This window comes from Drosophila guanche, unplaced genomic scaffold (assembly GCF_900245975.1).
Source record: "Drosophila guanche unplaced genomic scaffold, DGUA_6, whole genome shotgun sequence".
NCBI lineage: Eukaryota > Metazoa > Arthropoda > Insecta > Diptera > Drosophilidae > Drosophila > Drosophila guanche.
In genome coordinates, this window is record NW_022995743.1 from 13,350,124 (window position 1) to 13,371,679 (window position 21,556).

The 21,556-nt window shown below is 48.3% G+C and overlaps 5 protein-coding genes and 3 non-coding genes across 11 annotated transcripts; 4 read left to right on the forward strand and 4 right to left on the reverse strand.

The window, feature by feature from the left end:
• Positions 1-37: 37 nt before the first annotated feature.
• Positions 38-3,234, forward strand: LOC117581133 (spondin-1). Its single transcript, XM_034268098.1, has 6 exons — positions 38-489; positions 542-933; positions 993-1,205; positions 1,267-1,524; positions 1,582-1,747; positions 1,819-3,234. Exons 1-6 carry the CDS (start codon positions 300-302, stop codon positions 3,192-3,194), a joined length of 2,595 nt encoding a protein of 864 aa, XP_034123989.1. The 5' UTR covers positions 38-299; the 3' UTR covers positions 3,195-3,234.
• Positions 3,235-3,514: 280 nt separating this feature from the next.
• On the forward strand, positions 3,515-6,856 carry LOC117590000 (spondin-1). 2 transcript variants are annotated; one of them, XM_034282295.1, is made up of 7 exons: positions 3,515-3,758; positions 4,027-4,421; positions 4,482-4,694; positions 4,753-5,007; positions 5,069-5,240; positions 5,303-5,886; positions 5,935-6,856. In XM_034282295.1, the coding sequence occupies exons 1-7, from the start codon at positions 3,569-3,571 to the stop codon at positions 6,694-6,696; spliced, it is 2,571 nt and encodes an 856-aa protein (XP_034138186.1). In that variant the 5' UTR covers positions 3,515-3,568; the 3' UTR covers positions 6,697-6,856. The 2 variants fall into 2 exon arrangements, with proteins under 2 accessions (XP_034138186.1, XP_034138178.1); XM_034282287.1 differs by having other exon boundaries at positions 5,303-6,856.
• A 326-nt stretch (positions 6,857-7,182) lies between these two features.
• Positions 7,183-8,236, forward strand: LOC117582413. 2 transcript variants are annotated; one of them, XM_034270106.1, is made up of 2 exons: positions 7,183-7,578; positions 7,640-8,236. In XM_034270106.1, exons 1-2 carry the CDS (start codon positions 7,253-7,255, stop codon positions 8,013-8,015), a joined length of 702 nt encoding a protein of 233 aa, XP_034125997.1. In that variant the 5' UTR covers positions 7,183-7,252; the 3' UTR covers positions 8,016-8,236. The 2 variants fall into 2 exon arrangements, with proteins under 2 accessions (XP_034125997.1, XP_034126006.1); XM_034270115.1 differs by having other exon boundaries at positions 7,445-7,582.
• Positions 8,237-8,673: 437 nt separating this feature from the next.
• LOC117582404 (protein HID1) lies at positions 8,674-12,085 on the reverse strand. Its single transcript, XM_034270094.1, has 3 exons — positions 12,033-12,085; positions 10,641-11,976; positions 8,674-10,579 (listed from the first exon to the last, which is right to left on the reverse strand). The coding sequence occupies exons 2-3, from the start codon at positions 11,881-11,883 to the stop codon at positions 9,306-9,308; spliced, it is 2,517 nt and encodes an 838-aa protein (XP_034125985.1). The 5' UTR covers positions 11,884-11,976; positions 12,033-12,085; the 3' UTR covers positions 8,674-9,305.
• A 755-nt stretch (positions 12,086-12,840) lies between these two features.
• LOC117587534 (Golgi-specific brefeldin A-resistance guanine nucleotide exchange factor 1) lies at positions 12,841-20,433 on the forward strand. 2 transcript variants are annotated; one of them, XM_034278377.1, is made up of 10 exons: positions 12,841-13,224; positions 13,288-13,486; positions 13,549-14,570; positions 14,649-15,647; positions 15,710-15,918; positions 15,984-16,210; positions 16,274-17,504; positions 17,565-18,631; positions 19,039-19,313; positions 19,384-20,433. In XM_034278377.1, exons 1-10 carry the CDS (start codon positions 13,123-13,125, stop codon positions 20,032-20,034), a joined length of 5,982 nt encoding a protein of 1,993 aa, XP_034134268.1. In that variant the 5' UTR covers positions 12,841-13,122; the 3' UTR covers positions 20,035-20,433. The 2 variants fall into 2 exon arrangements, with proteins under 2 accessions (XP_034134268.1, XP_034134354.1); XM_034278463.1 differs by lacking the exons at positions 19,039-19,313; positions 19,384-20,433 and adding an exon at positions 18,684-19,021.
• Positions 20,434-20,545: 112 nt separating this feature from the next.
• Trnah-gug lies at positions 20,546-20,617 on the reverse strand. The gene has a single exon. It is a non-coding gene; the product is annotated as a tRNA-His (tRNA).
• Positions 20,618-20,903: 286 nt separating this feature from the next.
• On the reverse strand, positions 20,904-20,975 carry Trnah-gug. Its single transcript has one exon. It is a non-coding gene; the product is annotated as a tRNA-His (tRNA).
• A 463-nt stretch (positions 20,976-21,438) lies between these two features.
• Positions 21,439-21,510, reverse strand: Trnah-gug. Its single transcript has one exon. It is a non-coding gene; the product is annotated as a tRNA-His (tRNA).
• Between the last annotated feature and the right edge of the window lie 46 nt (positions 21,511-21,556).

Below are 21,556 nucleotides of genomic sequence, written 5' to 3' on the forward strand. Positions count from 1 at the left end.
CTGGGGGAATAAAATGAGTTGGAAGTGAAGTAAGTGCTGGCGAAAGTTTAGCTTCTGCTTCGAGTATTTCCGCTTCGTGGCACTTTCGTCATTGACCCAAATCTGATGTACGACTGTTGTCCGGCCTGGTCCAAGTTCGAAGAACCCAAGCGCCAAACCGTTGATTGAAACAAAAAAACAATTCCAATTGGCGGCAACTCAATCAAGATGAGATAATTGAAAAGCTCATCGATTAATAGACCAATTTCGGCACCAAGGCATCCACCCATCAGTCAGTCGATGCTGAGCTGTGGACAGCTATGGAACGAGGCGCGATGTGGGCACTTGTGAGGTTGATTCTGCTTCAAACTTTTGTGATTCAGGGCGTGCTGGGAGCGTGCAGTCGGATTCCGCAAGGAGCCAGCGGAGAACGGTCTGCGGTGGATGAAAACTTTCGCATTTTGATCGATGGAAATCCAGCGACCTATGTACCCGAGCATCAGTACAACGGTGAGACGGGGACACATCGAAAGGAATGTATTTCTATCATTCATTTCCACAGTGTCGCTTTCGTGTCCCATCAATCTAAAGTTTGTGAGCTTTACGCTGGTCATCGAGAGCGAGGATCAGACGACGGCCTTCAGCGGACTGGACATGACCGGGCACTTTGAGCTGGTGGGCTCCCCCGACACCAGATTCAGCGTCGGCTGCGAGAACATGGTCGAGAGCACCAACACGAATGCCAAAACGCATATCGAAGTCTCGTGGGTGGCCCCAAAGTCGCCCGAAAGTGGCTGTGTCCTCATCAAGGCGGGGGTGGTGCAGCAGCGCGATGTTTGGTTCATTGATGAAGGATTCCTCACCAAGCGCATCTGCCCCGAGGAAATTGATGAGCTGAACAGCCTGACACCGCCACTCCGGAGCTGTTGTGCCTGCGATGAGGCCAAGTACGAGGTGGGATGCGGTGGAAGTCTCTGCGCGTTGCACTTTGACAGCTTAAATCTTTTTCAAAGATCGTCCTCGAGCGCAAGTGGACCAGGAACACACATGCCAGGGACTTTCCAGTCGAGGCCTGGCGCACGCGCTTGGGCGAGGTGATTGGCGCCTCGCATAGCTATGACTACCGCTACTGGGCCTACGGAGGAAGAGCCAGCCTGGGCATGCGAGAGATGGCCGAGCATGGAGCTACCCGTACCCTGGAGCAGGAGATCCGAGACAACACACAAGTTTGGCTTATCCTTGTTGCTTCCTAAGAACTGTTCCATCTCATCTGGAGATCTCTTACAGAATGGCGCAGTGCGTACCATCATCAAGGCGCCGGGCATTCCACATCGCTTGAATGCCTTTGGCTCCACGCTGGCCAATGCTCGTGTGGATCCGAATCATCATCAGATCTCGCTGGCTGCCAAAATCGATCCTTCACCCGATTGGATACTGGGTGTGGCAGGACTGGAACTGTGTCTCAGCAATTGCACCTGGCTGCAGCGAAAGGTATTGAACCTGTACCCCTGGGACATAGGCACCGATTCGGGACCCTCATATATGGTGGGTAAACAAATCACAGATCAGATGTCCAATTTGAAGATGGGTTTTGTCCTTCAGTCGCCCGACCAGCCACAGGTTCCACCAGATGTGATACGACGGATATCTTCCTCGTATCCCAGCGATTACCGTTCGCCCTTCTTCGATGACACCGGCACCTCAATGAAGCCCTTGGCCACGCTCCACCTGACAAGGAAGAAGCTCTACATCCGCGAATGCGAAGAGGGTGAATAGCCAGAAACCAGAAACCAGAAACCAGAATTCAATTCAATCCAATTCTCTGACCCTTGGCTTTAGTGTCGCAGGGTGGACGGGGACCCCTGGAATGTGCTGTGCATCCTTGGAACGATTGGAGCAACTGCAGCACCCGCTGTGGTCAGGGCTACACCCAGCGCATACGCAGCTACAAGAATGCCAACCTGGCGGCCAACTACAACTGTGACATTCGACTGGAGGAGATGCGCCAGTGCCAGGGCACACAGTGCGGACCGGGCGAGGAAGAGTATGCAATTGGAAGCCCCGGCCAGGATGTGGGTTTGGGTATGGGTGGGGAGAGTGCGACAGGTACTGGCTCCATGGCCGAGTGTCAGCTGAGCAGCTGGAGTGAGTGGTCTCCGTGCTCTAAAACCTGCGGTCGAGGCATCTCCACGCGCACACGCGACTATTACAATCCCCAGGCGAGGCAGCGATGTCTGACGGTCATGCGCCTGCCCATGGAGGAGACCAGACAGTGTCTGGGCTCTGACTGTGGCGGCACCATACCCGACAACGGGGAGCTCGACGGTTTGCCGGAGCCAGAGCTGTTCGGCGAACCCAATCAGACTCCCAGCTGGAGCACAAATAGTAACAACAACAGAATGGATAATCCTTATGCGGGATCAGCAAATCAGGGCTGGAAGAGACAGGGTTTCAGCAACGCCGAGAGTGACAATACCTTTGAGAGATCACCGTACGGCTCTGTGGATAGATCGCCGGATAGCAGTTCGCCCTTTGGCCAGACAGACAATCAGCTACGTTCACCGTTCGATCCAATCGGCAATCGCCGGGGCTATGACACAGCACGGCAGCCACTCGATTCGGAACGAGAGCGTCCTAGCTACAACACCTACGGCAGTGAGAAGATGGTGGGCAACAGACCCGGAAGCACTTACAATGACTACAATTCGGGCTACAACATCAACGATTACAGCACCCCGAACCTGCGGCCAGGCTTGGCCTTCACCACTAGATCTCCATATGGAGGACGTTTTCCTAGTCGCCAGCAGGACATGCCCGATCCGGGCAGCAGCGGCAGCAGCACCTACAATGTGGTGCAGGATTACTGCTTCGAGAAGCCGATCGCCTCCACGCGCCCCTGCCTGGCCAATCCGGTGATTGTGGGCAACTACTGGTTCTACGATCACGATGACCACGAGTGCAAGATCTTCACCACGGACAACTGCGATGAGAACAAGAATCGTTTCCGTTCTTTGATGGCCTGCGAAGGTACATGCCTGCAGCCCCAGATGAATGTGGAGCGAAGCGAAAATGAAGCCATGGATCTATATGGCGGTGGATCCTACGCCCAGACACGCGGACCTTATGGCGCCGCAGTAGGGGATATCGATGAAGCACCGATGTCACACACAAGGAACACATTTGATTCATTCAGACCGCGTCGTTATGGCAGCTGAATGTGTTCGAAGAGGATTAATAAAGTATTACGAGTCGAGGTGATATGTTCTTGACTTTCATCCAGAGTTAAAAGAGAATCTTTCAGCTGGGTTTCGGTTTCAGTTTCAGTTTCAGTTTCGGTTTCTCTGTGGCAATTTTAAAGAGAGTCAAAGCTTTCGTCGTCGTTTTTCCGGCGCTGATAAGGGGCCCCCAGTCGCCGTCTATTGGTACCAGTGGGTCAGAAATATAACAGACTCCACAGTTCTGGGTCTTATCAGAGTCTCTCAAGCCAAGTCTCTCTCTCCTGCTCTGATTCAGTTTTCGCAAAAGGGAAAAGCTTCTCACTCAGTTTGCAACAGTCGCTCAAAGCGAATGGACTAGACCTCTCTACAGAATGAGGCGGATCAGATATTTTTCGCTGTTTCCACTGCTTGTGGCGGCGCTGACGATCGGCACAGCCCGCAGTCTGATCTGTACACGCCGCCCGGCGAACACGGCCACGCCCAAGTCGCCAGTAGACGAGAACTATGTGATAAGCATAACAGGCAATCCGGAAACATATATTCTCGGACAGGAGTACAACGGTGAGTACAGTTCATTGGCTTTTGCGCTTGAACTTCATGGGAAGGTTGATTGCCTTGTGGCATTATTCGCTGCCACGATTTCGCAATGTTTATATTGTTTAGTAAACAAATTACGCACATGTCACATACATATGTGATGGGATGTGCCTTGAGTAGATCTGGCTTATCGCGTCGGGCCCTTGCGAATTCGAAAGCTTGACTATTCAAGGTCAGCGATAACGAACGGCTAAAGAACTGAACGATCTCGCACTTTCGCCACACCACACAGTTTCCCTGAATGCATTCAACGGACATCGCTACATCAGCTTCATTCTGGCGCTGGAGAACGAGAATGGGGACTTCAACTATGGGGACGACCTCGGCCGCTTTGAGCTGAGCGACATGACCGAGTCGCGCTTCAGCCCCAGCTGCATTAATATGGTGGAGAACACCAACACCAATCCAAAGACTCACATGCACCTGACCTGGGTGGCGCCCAGTGAGCCCGGCAGCGGCTGCATCCTACTGCGCGCCACGGTCCTGCAGCATCGCGACGTATGGCACATGGATGACGGTGGACTAACCAGACGCATTTGCGAGGAGGTCGTTGACGATGTCGAGAGCCAGCCAACGACTCCTTCGCTGGAAGTTCCCTGCTGTGCCTGTGATGAGGCGCGCTATGAGGTGAGCGTGGCAATGGCATCGGCAGTGCAGCATTAACCATTTTTTTGTCCATCATTGCAGCTGATATTTGAAGGCGTCTGGTCCCGCAACCTGCACCCAAGGGACTTTCCTGCTCGAGGCTGGGAAACACGCTTCTGTGAGCTTTTGGGTGCTGCCCACAGCTCCGACTACCGCTTCTGGGAATCGGGATCGCTGGCGAGCGAGGGTCTCAAGCAATATGCGGAGCACTGCAGCTCGCGGCTGCTTGAGCGGGAATTCAGCATCAACTTTAGGGTGAATTGATAACTCTCAGGATTGGCTGGGAGTGTAAAGTAATGTCAAGTTCTTACAGGATCAAAAGATCCGCACCATTATCAAGGCACGCGGCCCGTCGTTCCCCAACATGAGCAGCAAGTCCATGGCTTCGGTGCGAGTGGACCCATTGCACCACATGGTGTCGTTTGCCTCCAAAATAGAGCCATCGCCCGACTGGATAGTCGGCATCAGTGGGCTGGAGCTGTGTCTGCGGAACTGCACGTGGCTCGAGGGGAAAGTCATCAATCTGTATCCCTGGGATGTCGGCACGGATGCGGGGCCCAGCTACACGGTAGGTGAGAGCAGATTCAGTCGCTGATGGTGCCATTAACATGTGCCTGTCCACTCGATAGTCTCCGGACCAGCCGCAGGTCCCACCAGATGTCATCAGGCGCATGCGTTCCGACTTCCCAAATGATCCGCGCTCGCCCTTCTACGACGAAACGGGGGCTCCCATGAAGCCCATGGCAGTCCTGACGGTGCGACGCCAACGAATCTACGAACGGCGCTGTGCGGATGAAGACTGTGAGTGCAGCAAACATCTCCCATTTGCTCTGATAAATAACTAAGTTTTACCCAACCCCCAGCCAACAATCCAGCAGAGGTACCGCGCGAGTGTCTTACACATCCCTGGTCAAGCTGGAGCGATTGCTCGTCCAAGTGTGGCGATGGCATGCAGTACAGGCGACGCGTCTACAAGCAGCCCGAGCTGGCGAGGATCTACAACTGCAATGTGCCGCAGTATGACGAGCGCGAGTGCCAGGGCCAGATGTGCGGCTCGCTCAATCTAATGGGTAATGTTGGAGACTTTGATGATCTAGATCCTGGAATGGGAATGGGAATGGGAATGGGCTTTGGCATGGGAGGCAACAATCGTCAATCGTCCCAACAACGTGGCGCCGAGTGCCAACTGAGCCGTTGGGGCAGCTGGAGTCCATGCAGCGTGACCTGCGGAGAGGGCTATGAAATGAGGCAGCGGCAGTACCTCAATCCGGGAGCCGAGCCAAAGTGCCAGAGTGTACATCGAATCGAGCTGCAGGAGACACGCAAATGTGAGGGCAGAGCTTGCCTTGGTAATCTGCCAGGATCGATTAGTGGCGACATGGACATGGATATGTCATCTTATGGAGAGCCCATGGGTGGCCGAGTCCGCGGAGGCATGTATGGCCCACAGCCAGAGGTAGACGCTGATAGATTTGAGGGAAACTTTAACAGAGGCTATGATGAGGCTCCAATAGATCAGAGTCGAGCAGGCTTCGGCTTTGCCGTTGGCAACCTCAAGGGTCTCAATCCCAACTGGGGCGACAACACACAGAAATCGGATGCTGCGTGGCTGCCGGAGCGACAGACAACTCTGAGTCGGGAGCCTTCGTCTCACAAACAGTCAAGGATTCAAAGCAATTACAATGCGGACGGCGGCTTTTATCAGAGAACGGAAGCACCTTCGCCCTGGTCGCGACAACGTCCCAGCGACATCTACAAACCATCGCGCTTAGAGGATATAGAGCGGACTCCTTGGCAGCGACAGGATCCCGGCAACACTCACAGCAGAGAGTATCTTACCTCGGATTCGGATATTCCTAGTGCTGGCACTCAGCAGGAAGCGTGGCCACGACCCAATAGCTACCAGAATGGCGACACTGATCCTGTCATGTCGACTCGCTGCTTTCAAATGCTGCACACCGTTCAGCCTCGCTGCCAAAACCAAACGATAACGGGCCAGTTTTGGTTCTATAACTTCTGTGCCGACGAATGCATGCTATATGCCACAGATCCTTGCGATCGCAATCTGAACAAATTCAGCAGGTGGGAGGAGTGCCAGAAATGCCGTGACCCCGAGCTGGCTCCTCTGCAGCAGCACCACTCGAATTCTCCGGAATGCCAGGCATTGAGAGCCGCCTGGTATGCTGAGGAGCGAGCTCGGGAGGAGCAACGAGCGTCGAATAGAAGACGCAATTACGGTGGCCGGGGTAGAAATTAAGTATACAATTTAACATCTAGTTGATACTTAATTAGGTGTACACTTACTTATTCACTAAGTTTTCTAACCAATGATTTATGTATTTAGTTGATAATATAATTTAGTCGCTACCACTGTCACTCTGTAGAAAGTGGGAAGAGAGACTATTTAGCACTCCGAAGAACTCCACTTGGTAGCTTTATTTATTTATTATTATTTTACTAATTCAGGAGAGTCAGGGAAAGACGCACAGACCCGATTTTTTATTTACCTTGGCTAAACAGCTGCACTCCAGGGCTGTCAGCATCTCGAATTCTTTTGGAAATTCAAATCATTCAAATAATATTGGATACTCTAATTAAATGAACAAGCATACTTGATATGCCACACTAAATAATTATTATGGAATACCGAGAGGATATAAAAAAGGCTCAATCAGAATAGATTTGTGTGTTCACATTCAAATTAAGCCGGCAACAACGCAACTTAATGTGCCTTGACAACCCTGCGTCCATAAAAATTGCACAAGCACAAAGAAAAGCAAAAGTGAAAAGTAAAAATAACAATTTAAGTTGAAATGCATATGCAACGTTTTCAATTTGTGATGCGCAGCATGTTGAGGGTGCAACAGGTTGCAGCAATGGCCCAACACCAGCAACAACTCCGCAATTTGTCGCTTTATTGGCATTTGGCGCAATCACAAAGGACGGCTGGAGCGCCTGGAAACAAATCAGGAGGTGACCAGAAACCAAAGAACCCCCCACAAAGAATTACCCTTGTTCAGCAAAACCAGGCAGTTAGCATAACCACCTTGGAGGAGGCACAGAAGTTGGCCAAGCGGCGAGAGCTGCACCTGTTGCGTTTGGAGCAAACAGACACCAAAACGGGGCGCGCCATGTTTAAGTTGGTACTCAATACGCAGTAGTAGAGAAACTCATTATTAATTATACTAACATCCTTTCAGGCTTGTCACCTCTGCGGAAATGTTAGCCGATGATGTGGGAACAACGACAACCACTACCGACAAAGTCCACAAAAAGTCTGAGAAATCACTGACAATAGGGGCCCGAATCACAGAGCATGATCTTTCGTCGCGTCTCAAGAATATCGTCAAATGGCTGAGCAAGCGGCACGAGGTCCGCATACTCATCCAAGGCAGTGCCAGCGGATCCGACGAAAGCAGCGCTGAGCGCATAGTCAAGGCAATTGGACAAACCATTACAGAACCGCAGGTCATTGGCAAAATAGTTCAAAAACGCAGCAAGGGTTCCTATATAAAGTTTAACATTTTGCCTGTGACTCAACCTGCCGCTTCCACGCCCACCGCCGCCCAGTCGTGACAACTACCGCCATTGCCTCGGATAAGTCCCACTCATTTCACAGCAATGGCGCTACACCCGTCATTCTTCATCAGGCCCAACAGAAGTGCCCATAACTATTCTACCATGAAAAATAATGGGCGCCGGAGATCCACTGATCCAACGAAACCTGGAATAGTGGCGGCTGCTTCATTTCTTTTAATATTTACCATGAAATATGTCTTCTGGATGCACGCTCTAAATAAGAAGGATGGCAAATGAAGACTTGTTACAAATGTTCAGTGTGATTAATGCTCAGCATTTTCGTTAAGATAATTTGTTTTTAATTGAGAACTCTTTAAATAAATTGCAAGAAAACTCGGAGTTAGGAAATTAAAACTCTCCAATCCCATCCATCGGCTTAATATTCTTTTTATTTCTCATATGTATATTTATTTGTATTTATTTTATATAGGTGCCATTAATTTTATTGGTATTTTCATTTATATATTTTGCATTTACTTGTATAGATTCTAAACACATATAAGTTAATGAAATATTAACCCTTTCTTTATAATATAAAGTCGCTAGTTTAAATGAAATATATTAAGCAAAGCTTACAATTCAACTAAGGCTTACTATTGTTAAACGAGCAAGTAAAGCTTTTATTTGGTTTCAAATAAATATAAATAGTATTTTGGTGATTATATTGAAACCCTGAAAACGCAACAAATCAGAGAGCATAAGTATGTGGCCATTTGGACATTCATTTATTTCGTGTTCCAATAAGCATACGACTATAGCAGTGAATTTTTCTTCGTTTGGATACAAATTACAGGCTGCGTACATTAAAATTGTAGACAATTAAAGCAATCAACTAAAATACGGCACAAGGAACATTATTTCTTTCTTTATGCAGGAATAAACAAAGATAAAAATGTAATAATTTAGATCATAACTAAAACACTCAATAACGTTACGCTTAAACTGCTGAAATAAATTAATATAAATATGTATTTGGAAATATATAGAGATAGAGAGAAATAGTGAGGGAGAAAAAGTAAAAATAGTAATTTTAAAAGCCATTATCGAAATGGTATGCTGACACAAATAAACCACGCTACATCGTTACAACTGATAAGCCTCATAGTGGAGATATTCTTGATGAGTTTGATTTGGAGAAGTAGACATTCAATGTGCTAAAAGGAATTCAATAAACTTTGATTGTTTTGGAATGATAAATGGACTAAATAATTTAGCTACAGTAAATGCCAAAGCGTTTTAGTTACATTGCTGCCGATGCGATTTGATTGGTGATGCCCGTATACTGACCTAAACGCGCTGAATCTCAAAGAGCTTGACCTCCGTGTCATACCAAATGGCAGGCTCCACATTGCGCAGGTAGATGACACCCCAGATGTAGGTACGGAACCAGGCTGTGGTGCCGGCATTTGCCTGATACTTTCGGATAAGTATTGGATGGGGAACAGGTAAGAGGCCAACCAGCGTTCCGTGTTGAAGAAACTTCAGGATCTCTGATTCGTCAGTTAGGCCCTTGTCTATACATATCTTCTCCACCTGCGGTACCAAGACTTGAAGCAAACGCATTATCGTCTGCAGCGGCAACTTTGAGCGCCAAGACACAATCCACTCGGGCGTGGGCGCCCATCTATCCCCTTCGCCGGGAACCATCCGAATGCTGCTCCGATGGGCCACCGATAGCCGTGATTGGTCGGTGGGTGAGGTAGATTTGCGACCACCTGTTGGTGTTGAGACGGGGGACTTTTCGTAAGGGACGATTTCCGTAGATTCCTCCGTCTGCGTTTTATCATTTGGATGCGCTTGCTCACGCTCAGTCATCTGACTGATGGCTGGTGTGTCGAGCAAGGATGCTTTCAAAGTGCCCGGCTCGGCTGGTTGAGCAGTCAATACCTCCGGTTGCGGATCTTCAAGTTGGGACCGCTCATGGGATTCCGTTTCCGATTCCAGATCTTCCTCAGCCTTCGGCTCCTCGTTTATCGTGTCCTCCTCCTCGTCTTCTTCATCCTCATCATCGTTATACTCTTCAGGCACGTGCGCTGACGGCAGCTCTTGCGCAGCAGCTACTATCCTCCGCTGCGGTACACGTGGCAAATTGAACTTTCCACCTGATTTACGCCCACTCATACACTTGGATATTCCGGCCATATCTGTGGGGAGATTCGCCATGGCATGAAACACGTGACGTTTCCTTATTATGGTATAGACTAGATTCGAGTTCCCGTCGAACTGATACTGTATAATGTTGTTAAAGATCTCCAGCAAGAAGAACACTAAATGGTGATTGCTTGGTGCTGACAGCAGAAACCAAGGCGTGCTGAAGGCCTCAAGCAGATGCAAGAGCTTCACACTGGCCACCATAGAGAGGGTCTTCAAGTACGGGGAAACATTCACCAGAATAGTCAGCAGACAATCAAACAGTGGCTGGAGACGCTGATGACCGGTTGCAATGATTTTGTGAAACACTGTGATGAGTAAATCTGCATGTGTTCCGGTGAAGACTGGTATGTCCATGGGTACAGTGGCGGAGTAGGCCTTGTTTAAGCGAACACCAAAGTTTCGCTCCCCTAAAATGTCACAAATTAAGTCATTGAAAACAGCGATGACAATTATAAAGAAGTGGCTCACCTGACAGCAGTAGAAGTATAAACACTCCTATATGCATTAGTCCAACGCGGGACTGGTCCGCCCGAGAGTAGTTCAAGTGATACAATATGGGGATGAGGATGTCCAAAACATCCGAGCTTTTCAGAACGAAATACAAAAACTTTTTGTTGTAGTCGCATATCTTCCAGAACAATATGAGCAGCTCCTGATGACAATGCAAGCGTTTCGTGGAATTGGGTAAATAGTTTTGAACCAAGGGATTGTTTAACAGACGAGTAATGCCCTTGAGGACAAAATGAAAATCCTCATCCCGATGGACACGCGACAGATAATTGATAAACAGATTGTCCCCACAGTTTCCCTCGTCATAGGAGGGCTGCCCTGGTTGGGTCAGTTGTTGCTGCACCACCATGTCATGGTCCAACGTGACAATAAGGAGCTGCAGACAAGCCTCCACCAAGGGCTCCGTGGTGTCCGCAAAGATCAGGTGATTGTAGGGTACGCCATACCCAACTGGATCGTACGAACACACTGTGTTCAGAAATGAAGTAAAAAGAGGGAGGGCATGACGATTGTCGGCAGAGGTGAAGTAAGCTATCCACTTGTTGGGCTCCTCGGATTGTTGAGGCAAACGATACATCGGCTCTGAAAAACAAGTGAGCAGCAGCTTCAAGAGTTCTGTGCGCCGGCGCTCCATGTGGGCGTTGTGCGGTGGCGACTGGGCGAATCCGACTCCAGCCTCCCAAATGTATTCGCAGCTATCAATATTGGCGAGCTCCTCTGCCTTCTCCGGACCAGCGCGACGTGTTGAGGTAACAGTGAAATCTGGACAGAACAATAAATCGCAAATGGCATTCAATAACGATTGGGCCAGAGGCATTGTCTTTTCCTGGGACGGCAAACTGCTCCAGAAGAAATCGCGCCACTTTTCATCCTCAAAGATGTATGGCAAACATCTGATCAGGAGCCGCACACAGTTCAAAACGCACTGTTGCTCTGCCTGAGTGCGGCAGCTGCTGTCCACCGCTTGTGCCAACTTCTCGACCGCCTTATAGCAGAGAGTGGCCAAGTTTGCTGGGTTATCATTCCTTATCTGTCGAATTTCATTGGACGTAACCAGAGCGAACACATCCTCAAGCGTTGTTTGGTGCCCTTGCCAGAACTGCTCCCAGAATTGCTCATCACTGGGGTCGATTTTCTGATTCTTTTGCGTCAGCTGAACAATTGCCTTGCGAAAGTTCAATTTTGAATCAGTGTTTCCCATATTGTTTGGGTTCTGGTGCGCTTTGGTATTGTTGAGTGCCTGATTTCCACCTGCCCCGTGTGCGGTCGCCCCAATTCAAGTGTTTCTAGTCGTCTGAAATTATTTAAAACGAATTCTAATACTTTTCTTTATAAAATCAGCCTACGCACGTAAAAAAAAAGCAACCAGCTCCGTTGTTGTTGTTGTCCACTGTTGACAGTACGTGCGACTCTGACTGCATTAGTGCTGGACGTCTGGCTTTTTTCCGCTAAGTCTAGCTATTTTTTTATTGATGAGTGATTTATATTAATGGAATTCATGGCATCATATAACTGTAAAAAGTAATACAAGATCAAAGCTAGTACCAAATACTTACATATATCACTAACAATCTTTATTGTGTTTCTTGGTTTTATTCTATGGTATTTTTATTATCTCATATATATACGAAGCTTTGTTTGCGCGCACATCTAGTGCGGTAAAGCGACCTGCAGTCTTCTTTGCTGACGTTGCTAAACGCTAAGGTTAGGCAAATTTATTATATACTCTTCGTGTACCCTTTGGGTACCCTTGTGGAATGAAAAGTTAACAGTATGTCAATTTAAGATAAAGGAATTTTAACATTAATTATAAGCAGATGCCGAATTTTAAAATTAATCAAGGAAATAGGGTATACAAAGTCGGATGACAAGCAACAAGCGGTCAAATGACGTAACAGTCTTACGTTTTATGCTAATATATATTTTATTTTCCTTTTTAGCTTGAACCAACAAAAAGAAGCTATGACAACCAGTCAGCCAATCTTGTGGAGAATGGATTGATGAATTGAATAAAATGCTTGATTTAGTGCTAAGAGTCCTAACTAGCTGGTAATATGAACCAGAAATTCAAAATCGAGGGAAATGTTTTAGGCTTTACGGTATATTTTAATAATGAGAAGGTATATTTCGGTATTTTTGATCGATAAGTCGGCCGTCACACTGCTGGCTAGACACGTAAACGTCACCAAAAAATTAGTTGCAAACAAATTACATTTATTAATAATTAAGTATAAAATGTGTTACTAGAAGACGCGTCAAGTTTTGTTCCACGCAAAACAAGACTGTGGCTGTGTGCATGTGTGCGGTAGAAAGGGCGGATCTGAAAACATATGTATGAGAACGCTCGGTAGGGAGAGAGGAGCTGCCCACGAATTTGAGAATTTTTTCGGCGGAAGCCAGCTATCTGCTGTAGAAGATTAATTAACAAAGGCTAGACACAATGTCACTGCCTGGCAATGGCATCTATGTGGTGCGCGGGGAAATGGCCACCTTGATGACGGCTATGCGACGTGGAACACGTTGGAATGCCACAGCCTACGTGGTAAGTAAATATTCTAACACTAAAAGATTGTTGTGACATTCCCCTATTATCATCGCTTTGCAGGACTATGAGAAGGACTCTTTGTTGAAGTTGTTCATAGACCTAAAGCAGGACTTAAATCGCATTGAGGATCTTCGTCTGATTGAACCAAAGGTATTTCTCTCTCCATTTTTGGAGGTGATACGCACGGCAGACACGACGGGACCCCTGACAAGTCTTGCTCTCGCCTCAGTCAATAAATTCTTGTCATATGGCCTAATTGGTGAGATAAAGTGTTCTCCAATCCCTTCAGAGCTCGCCCTCTAGCGCAGTTTCATCTTGCAGATCCCACTTCGCCCAATATAGCTGACATTGTGGAGCGCATAGCAGATGCCGTGACCCATGCTCGCTTTATGGGCACTGATCAATCCTCGGACAGTGTCACATTCTTGCGGGTTATTGAAGTGCTGCACACTTTAATCCGCAGTCCAGAGGGAGCTGCCGTTAGCAATGAGTCGATGTGCGAGGTCATGCTGAGTTGTTTTAAGATTTGCTTCGAGCCCAGACTCAGTGAACTGCTGCGACGCTCCGCCGAGCAATCCCTTAAGGACATGGTGCTTCTGTTTTTCATGCGCCTGCCGCAGTTTTCGGAGGAACCCAGCGATACCGTCTTGCAGAAGCGCTTTACTATTAACGATGCTGCCAGCGGAGCTGCACAGGAGAAGCACAAGCGAAAGACGGCTCCAGTGGTTGCAGCACAGCCTCCCCCATCAGTGCAACGCAGATCTTCGACGGTAGAAGATCCTCCCCAGACTCCGCAATGCGGTCTTGCAGCGCCAAATCACCTCAAGGCTCCCATACTGGCAACCACGCCAGCCAGCCCAGCAGGCAATATTTTAGATATGCAGGGCAAGATCACGCAGACGCCAACAACAACAGCCACAACAACAGCAGTCGTGAGCTTGGGAGTCGAGGAGAATGCCGTTATGGATGTGCCTGCCATTCAAGTCGAGAGTGTCACCGAGTCGGAGCTCGTAGAGGATGGAGATGGAAAGAAAACCATGACCGACGCCAACAGTAGCGAGTACATCAACTCGGTGGGCGTTCGATTCACCCAGCAATCCTCTGACAAGGATGGAGCCGCCATCGCGGTCACCCTATTGCCCTACGGTCTGCCGTTCATCCAAGAGCTTTTCAGGTTCCTCATCATCCTGTGCAATCCGCTGGACAAACAGAACACTGACAGTATGATGCACACTGGCTTGAGCTTGCTCACTGTGGCCTTTGAAGTGGCTGCCGATAACATTGGCAAATATGAGGGTTTGCTGGAGCTGGTCAAGGACGATTTGTGCAGAAATTTAATATCGGTAAGTCGGTGTTTCGATTTTTCATCTCATTAAATAGATTGTGTATGCTGATAAAGGATATTCATCTTTATTTTGCAGCTCCTAACCTCCGAGCGGTTGAGTATCTTCGCTGCCGACCTGCAGCTGTGCTTCCTGCTGTTCGAGTCCTTGCGCGGACACTTGAAACTGCAGCTAGAAGGCTACCTCAAGAAGCTGAGCGAGATAATAGCCAGCGACAATCCCAAGACTCCCTATGAGATGCGTGAACTGGCCTTGGACAATCTATTGCAGCTGTGGCGCATTCCTGGCTTCGTGACCGAGCTGTACATCAACTACGACTGCGATCTGTATTGCACGGACATGTTCGAGAGTTTGACCAACTTGCTTAGCAAGTACACCCTGTCGGCCACCAATGCGGTATACAGCACTCACATCATCTCCATGGACACACTCATCAGTGTCATCGACAGCATTGAGCGGAACTGTGCGGCAGCCAAGAATAGTCACAGCAGAGAAGCTGTGACAGAAACCGGTCACGTAGCCGGTGGAAGTCGTCATTCGCGGCACAACAGCGGATTGGAGGGGATTGTCATCGATGCTGGTGGCGGATCTTCAGCGGTGGAAGAGCACAGCCGTGTTGAGAACATCTCCAACTTTATAAACAGCAGCACGCAGAGACTGAGGCTGCAGTCTCAGTCTGGAGGAAATGGAATGGCTGGCGGAATAACCAGCGAAAAACTTGCCAACGTCAAGAGGAAGAAACGCCTGCTCTCCCAGGGCACAGAGCGGTTTAATCAACGACCGGACAAGGGTATCCAGTACCTTCAGGAGCACGGCGTTCTCAATGCACAGCTTGATCCAATGCAAGTGGCGCTTTTCCTGCGCGAGAATCCTGGCCTCGACAAGAAGATGATAGGCGAATACATTTCAAAGAAGAAGAATGTCGACTCAAAGATTCTGATTAACTTTGTGGACTCCTTTGACTTCACGGGTCTCCGTGTCGATCAGGCACTACGTCTGTATCTAGAGACATTCCGTTTGCCTGGTGAGGCTCCACTGATCTTTCTGGTTTTGGAACACTTCTCCGATCACTGGCATGTAAGTGAGCCCGAGAACTACAACGGGACAAATGTAATAATCTAAAATGTTCTCTAATGCAGACACAAAATATGGAGCCGTTTGCAAACACTGATGCCGCATTCCGCTTGGCCTATGCCATCATCATGCTGAACATGGACCAGCATAATTCCAATGCAAAACGTCTGAATGTGCCAATGACTCTGGAGGATTTCACCAAGAATTTGCGTGGCCTGAACGGTGGCAATGACTTTGATCCGGAAATGCTGGCTCAGGTATTTAATGCGATCAAGTGAGTATTCATATCGGGGAAACACACAGCACATATAGCTTATTTCCGATTTCATTGTATTCCAGAAACGAGGAGATTGTAATGCCTGCAGAACAAACCGGATTAGTGCGTGAAAATTATCTGTGGAAAGTGTTGCTTCGTCGTGGGGACACCCATGACGGCCATTTCCATTATGTCCATGATGCGTCCTACGATGTGGAAATATTCAATATTGTGTGGGGAGCTTCCCTGAGCGCTCTAAGCTTCATGTTTGACAAGAGCACGGAAACTGGGTACCAGAGAACGCTGGCTGGTAAATGCACGACCAACACGAGAAGTATAAGTATGAGTTTTTTTTAATTGGTATTCGTTCTAGGCTTTAGCAAGTCGGCAGCGATATCAGCGCATTACAATCTGCATGCGGACTTTGATGCCCTCGTGCTAACGTTGTGCAAGTTCACAACGCTGTTGAGCAGCGTAGAACAGCATGAGCCGGCACCGGCGCTAAATGAGATTCAGCAGGCGGTGAACTTTGGATTGAATGTCAAGGCGCAGGCAGCCATGAGGACGGTATTCTTGTTGGTTCATGATTATGGCGATTGTTTGAGGGAGAGTTGGAAGCACATTCTCGACATGTTTCTGCAGCTTTTCCGCCTGAAGCTGCTGCCTAAATCTCTGATCGAGGTGGAGGACTTTTGCGAAGCAAACGGCAAGGCTATGCTGATATTGGAGAAGCCGCGAGAGAAACAGGAATCGGGTCTCTTCTCTAGCCTTTACTCGTTCATCAGCTCGGAGGGTCAGCGTGAGCCCACCTACGAAGAGCAGGACTTCATAAAACATGGCCGCAAGTGCATCAAGGAATGCCAACTCGATCAAATGCTGCAGGAGTCGAAATTCGTGCAGCTGGAGTCCTTGCAAGAGCTGCTCAAATGTGTACTGAGTTTGCTGAAGGCTCCCCAGGGACACAAGTCCATTGGGCTGCCCTATGCTGAAGATCAAACCGTCTTCTGGATGGAATTTCTCGTCAAGATCGTGGTGCACAATCGGGATCGCATGATCCCCCTGTGGCCAGCTGTGCGTGATCAAATGTATCTGCTGCTTATGGGCAGCGCCTCGTGTGGCTACGACTATCTTCTCAATCGCTGCATTGTAGCAGTCCTCAAGCTGGCCATTTACCTAATGCGCAACGAGGAACTGTGTCCCATTGTTCTGCAATCTCTCAAGATGCTGTTGATGCTAAAGCCTGCCCTCCTGCTGCGCATATCCAAGCAGATTTCAATTGGCATTTACGAGCTGCTGAAGACATCCGCCCAAAACATTCACTCTGAGCAGGACTGGCAAATCATCTTCAATCTGCTGGAGTGTGTGGGTGCTGGTGCTGTCCCACCCAACTACGAGGACACCCAGCTGCCGCTGCCGCCCAATGGAGGCGCCAAGTCAGATGGCGCCTTGAGCGGAGAGGAGGATGCCGCTGCGCCCCCGGAGCGTGGCTACACATCAGATTCTGAGCTCTCCAAAGCAACGGCACTGCCCACTGCCCCCAGTCCAAGTGCTGAGAACTGGATATTGGTCAACAACAAAGACAGTGAACTGACTACGGCCTCCAGGTGAGTTTTTCGGTGACACTGGTTTAATTGTAATTAGCAATAAACTGAATTTCTTTGCAGACCTCAGTCACCGCCAACCTCCACTGCGGGGGCTTCAGCTTCTTCTAGTAGCCTGGTTTATAGCTGCCAGCTTCTGGACCATGCGCCATTTGCCCTGTTCAAGTGTTGGGACTCGCTGGCCTTCATTGTGAGGAGTGTGGCACACATCACGCCCTATAACTTCGAGGCCTGCGTCCGCTGTATTCGCATCTTTGTGGAGGCCTGTCGGGACGGAGGCATTCGTCAGCGACGCAAGTTGGAGGCGGCTGGGAAGCAAAGGAGTGCTAAAAAGCGAAGCGATCGTAAGCCTGGTGTGGCCTCCTCCTCCTCGAGCAGCAATCTGAGTCTGCTGACAGGCGACGCGGCCGACAATCTTCCCGTGAATCCGGCCGAGCAGGAGGACCTGGCCCAGCGCTACGAGCAGTTGTCCATTCAATTGCTGGACCTGATGTACACTCTGTACACGCGAACGGCGCAGATATTCAGATGGTGGGCCGAGGAAGGTTGCACTGTTCCTCAGTCCGCGGCCTTGTGGACACCAGGATGGTGTCCCCTTTTGCAGGGCATAGCCAGATTGGCCATGGATCGACGGCGTGAAGTGCGCACCCATGCCATATCGTGCCTTCAGCAAAGAGCACTGCTAGTGCACGATCTTCAGACGCTGTCTGGAGCGGAGTGGTGCTCCTGCTTCGTTCAGGTTCTGTTCCCGCTACTGAACGAACTGTTGCCAGAGAGCAGCGCCGCTGGGCAGCTGGATGCAGCACTCCTGGAGGAGTCACGCATTCGAACCGCCACCATTATGTCCAAAGTATTCCTGCAGCATCTCACCACTCTCATCGAGCTGGGGTCTACCTTCAACGAGCTTTGGCTGGACATACTGGACTACATAGAGCGATTCATGAAGGTCGGATCGGACACCTTGTCGGAGCAGATGCAGGAGATACTGAAGAACATGCTGCTAGTTATGCACTCGGTCCGTGTTTTCCACAACCAAGATGGCAGCCTGCAACAGGCGCTCTGGGAGCTCACCTGGCGACGTATCGGTGAATTTTTGCCCAATCTCAAGGAGGAACTCTTCCGTGACGAAGGTGCGTGAGGAGGCCATTTTAAAACCCGCTTAACTTTAGACCCTGCCACCAGATCTGCTGTTACCAGCAATATCGCTACAGTTATCAAACATTTTAAATGACTCTCAATTCCTAAGGGCTCAGCAATCGTTGACATTGCCCCTGTTCAGTAGTAAGCTTCAGATTGCCTTTGCGGCCACTGCCAGATTTGATACGCTCAAAGAGTCAACCAAAACCAAACAGCGGAAGGCACACAAGTCCTGGTCTAGTCTGAAATCCAAGCTTAAGATGCTCAAGGGACTGGGAAAGAAGAACTGAACATTGAACCCTTTCCCCTAATTCGGTTGTGCTTCCTATTGTGTTCCTTTCCTTATATCTTGTTAGAATTACATAATAGTTATCATATGAAAATATCCTTTATCTTTCAGGTAAACGCCCCCACACACAAACAAACACTCCATCTGCGGTTGCACCATCTGGTGATTCCAATACACAGCATGGAATGCCTCTATTGGCTCAGCCAATCTTGCCGAACCCGCATTTGCAGCAACAGCCCACCCAAATACAGCCACAGCCTCAAGCCACTGATTCCGTTGTCTGTGCAGCCACGGCATCCCCAGTAGACTCGCCCAGGCGGAGCATTATATTACAACCTCCCATGGTAGATACTCTGCAGCAGGCACCCAGTTTCGTCTTTGCTCAGGTAAGCTGAACGCAGATCACCCCAAAGCCTTGACAATTGTAACTTAGTCAATCTTCCATTCATTTTACAGCCTCTAATGTTGACCCCTCAGCAACCGCTTATCCAGCAGCCGCTGGATACTCAGCCCCTCCCTATGTTGCCGGATCTTGTTAATGAGGCTGCTGCTGCAGCGGTGCACAGCCTCCAGGTGGCGGAGGAGCAAACCACCGCCGCTCCAACACCGATTGTGCAGCAGTTAAACATCACCTCCAACAATACGTATAATAGTTATGCCATTGAGTTGCCTGCTCCTTCGGAAGCGCTTGCAGATCAGTCTAAGCAACAGCAGTTGTTCTACCAGCAATACTATCAGCAATATCAAGGGCATCAGCCAGTTCAGTCCAGCGATCCAGCGATTAATGTGCCAATCAGTCACCTGCTGGCCGGCAACGCGTATCCCTCGCTACCTAAGATGCCGCAATCGTCGATTGTTCAGAGCTTTTCCCCTGTTTACGAGGCTCCACCATTAGCTGGCGGAGGTGGTGGTCCAGCAGCGGATATTTATCAGGAATATGTGCAGAATCCCTATAACCTAACGCTCCAGCAGAATTCCCAGCAGCAGCCCGGCCAAAGTATGGCCGTCCCCTTTCCCGCTGTGGCGACACCAGCCAACTATTTTAACGCGAACGTTGATCCCAGCAGTATACCGCCAGGCTCTGAGCTGCTCTATGGCCAGCAGTAAATAGCGCGTGGAAAATTATTGCAATTCCCCTAGGCACTATTTGTTTTTGTCTTTTGTTGTAGTGGAAAAATAAGTTTGTAGTAATACTAAAAGAATGTGTCAATTCGTTTGTTGTTATGCCTCCTCCTCCAGCCCCTCTCTCTAACTATAGTGAGAACACATTCCGCCTGTGCGCGTGTTTATTATTCTATCTGAAAACTATACTACACTAAATCACATCCAGAAAATCGACAATTGTTTAACCGCAATTTTGAGAAGAAATCCCATAAAAGCTTTAGTAATTCAATTAGTTTAATTTATCAATATTTAACTAATTATATCTTCTGTACGTGTGCGTTATGCGAAGAGGCAACTGTAAATAATCAAAATTTAAATATACAACCAATTATGCATATGCGAGTATCGATTGATTTGTTGATGTTGAGATGATAAGCTTTGTTGGAAATTTGTATATGGAATGACATGGACAAAAGGAAGAGCCCGATCCGTGACAATGCGGTAATTGCAGCATTGCCGTGACCAGGATTCGAACCTGGGTTACCACGGCCACAACGTGGGGTCCTAACCACTAGACGATCACGGCTATACCGGGCTGTTAAAAGGCGGCGCCCGGTAACCCAAACTTTTCCGTTACAATTAAAGAGAATTCAAAATCATTAGTAAGTTACAATATTGTTTAAATTCATTGAGTCAAAACAAAATTTCTTTCGAAGATAATAAGCATTGCATTCAAAGAAATGTTTAAATCGATAATATGGGGTCCAAATAGTGTAAAGAGGTTTCAAGAGGCAAAAGAATAATTATGAATTGTCCATTAATAATAATTAAAAATAAGTAACTCAACTCCGTGACAATGCGCATTGAAGCATTGCCGTGACCAGGATTCGAACCTGGGTTACCACGGCCACAACGTGGGGTCCTAACCACTAGACGATCACGGCTACGTTGGGTTGTTGAAATGTACCAGCCAAAAAACCATTTTCAAGAGAATGCTCAAAATTAGTTGTGCATTGTTTCAATAGTTGATTGATTTCATCTGCTTAACGAGTCATAGATGGCGACAGTAACAATTTAAATACCATTATTTTTTATTTTAAAATTATGATTAAAGGAATGTTGTGGTTGTGGGAAAACAATTATTTAGACTTTCCTGATGTGAATATATTTTACGCTCTTCACGGCCGAGTTTCTTTCATTTCTTCATATTTTAGTACATGCACACGTTTTAGCTTTTATTATCTATTAAACTACAAAACCCGACTTTATCTGATAGACTTGGGGCATTAAAATTGTTTAAGGAATTATGGTTTATTGTATTGGTGCATAACGCTCATTGAAATCTATGGAGATAAGGCTTAAAAACAAAAAGAAAACTCGACTCCGTGACAATGCGCTTTGAAGCATTGCCGTGACCAGGATTCGAACCTGGGTTACCACGGCCACAACGTGGGGTCCTAACCACTAGACGATCACGGCTACGTCGGGTGTTAGAAGTTTACGGTCAAAACCCTGTTTTCACAAG

Coding starts and splice junctions, on each gene's coding strand:
- LOC117581133 (XM_034268098.1), top strand. CDS start 300: ATGGAACGAGGCGCGATGTGGGCACTTGTGAGGTTGATTCTGCTTCAA. Junction 934..992: donor GCGATGAGGCCAAGTACGAG/GTGGGATGCGGT, acceptor TCTTTTTCAAAG/ATCGTCCTCGAGCGCAAGTG. Junction 1,525..1,581: donor ATTCGGGACCCTCATATATG/GTGGGTAAACAA, acceptor TTTGTCCTTCAG/TCGCCCGACCAGCCACAGGT.
- LOC117590000 (XM_034282287.1), top strand. CDS start 3,569: ATGAGGCGGATCAGATATTTTTCGCTGTTTCCACTGCTTGTGGCGGCG. Junction 4,695..4,752: donor AATTCAGCATCAACTTTAGG/GTGAATTGATAA, acceptor AAGTTCTTACAG/GATCAAAAGATCCGCACCAT. Junction 5,241..5,302: donor GCGCTGTGCGGATGAAGACT/GTGAGTGCAGCA, acceptor CCCAACCCCCAG/CCAACAATCCAGCAGAGGTA.
- LOC117582413 (XM_034270106.1), top strand. CDS start 7,253: ATGCATATGCAACGTTTTCAATTTGTGATGCGCAGCATGTTGAGGGTG. Junction 7,579..7,639: donor ACGGGGCGCGCCATGTTTAA/GTTGGTACTCAA, acceptor ACATCCTTTCAG/GCTTGTCACCTCTGCGGAAA.
- LOC117582404 (XM_034270094.1), bottom strand. CDS start 11,883: ATGGGAAACACTGATTCAAAATTGAACTTTCGCAAGGCAATTGTTCAG. Junction 10,580..10,640: donor TATACTTCTACTGCTGTCAG/GTGAGCCACTTC, acceptor GTGACATTTTAG/GGGAGCGAAACTTTGGTGTT.
- LOC117587534 (XM_034278377.1), top strand. CDS start 13,123: ATGTCACTGCCTGGCAATGGCATCTATGTGGTGCGCGGGGAAATGGCC. Junction 13,225..13,287: donor GGAATGCCACAGCCTACGTG/GTAAGTAAATAT, acceptor ATCGCTTTGCAG/GACTATGAGAAGGACTCTTT. Junction 19,314..19,383: donor CCAGTTTCGTCTTTGCTCAG/GTAAGCTGAACG, acceptor TTCATTTTACAG/CCTCTAATGTTGACCCCTCA.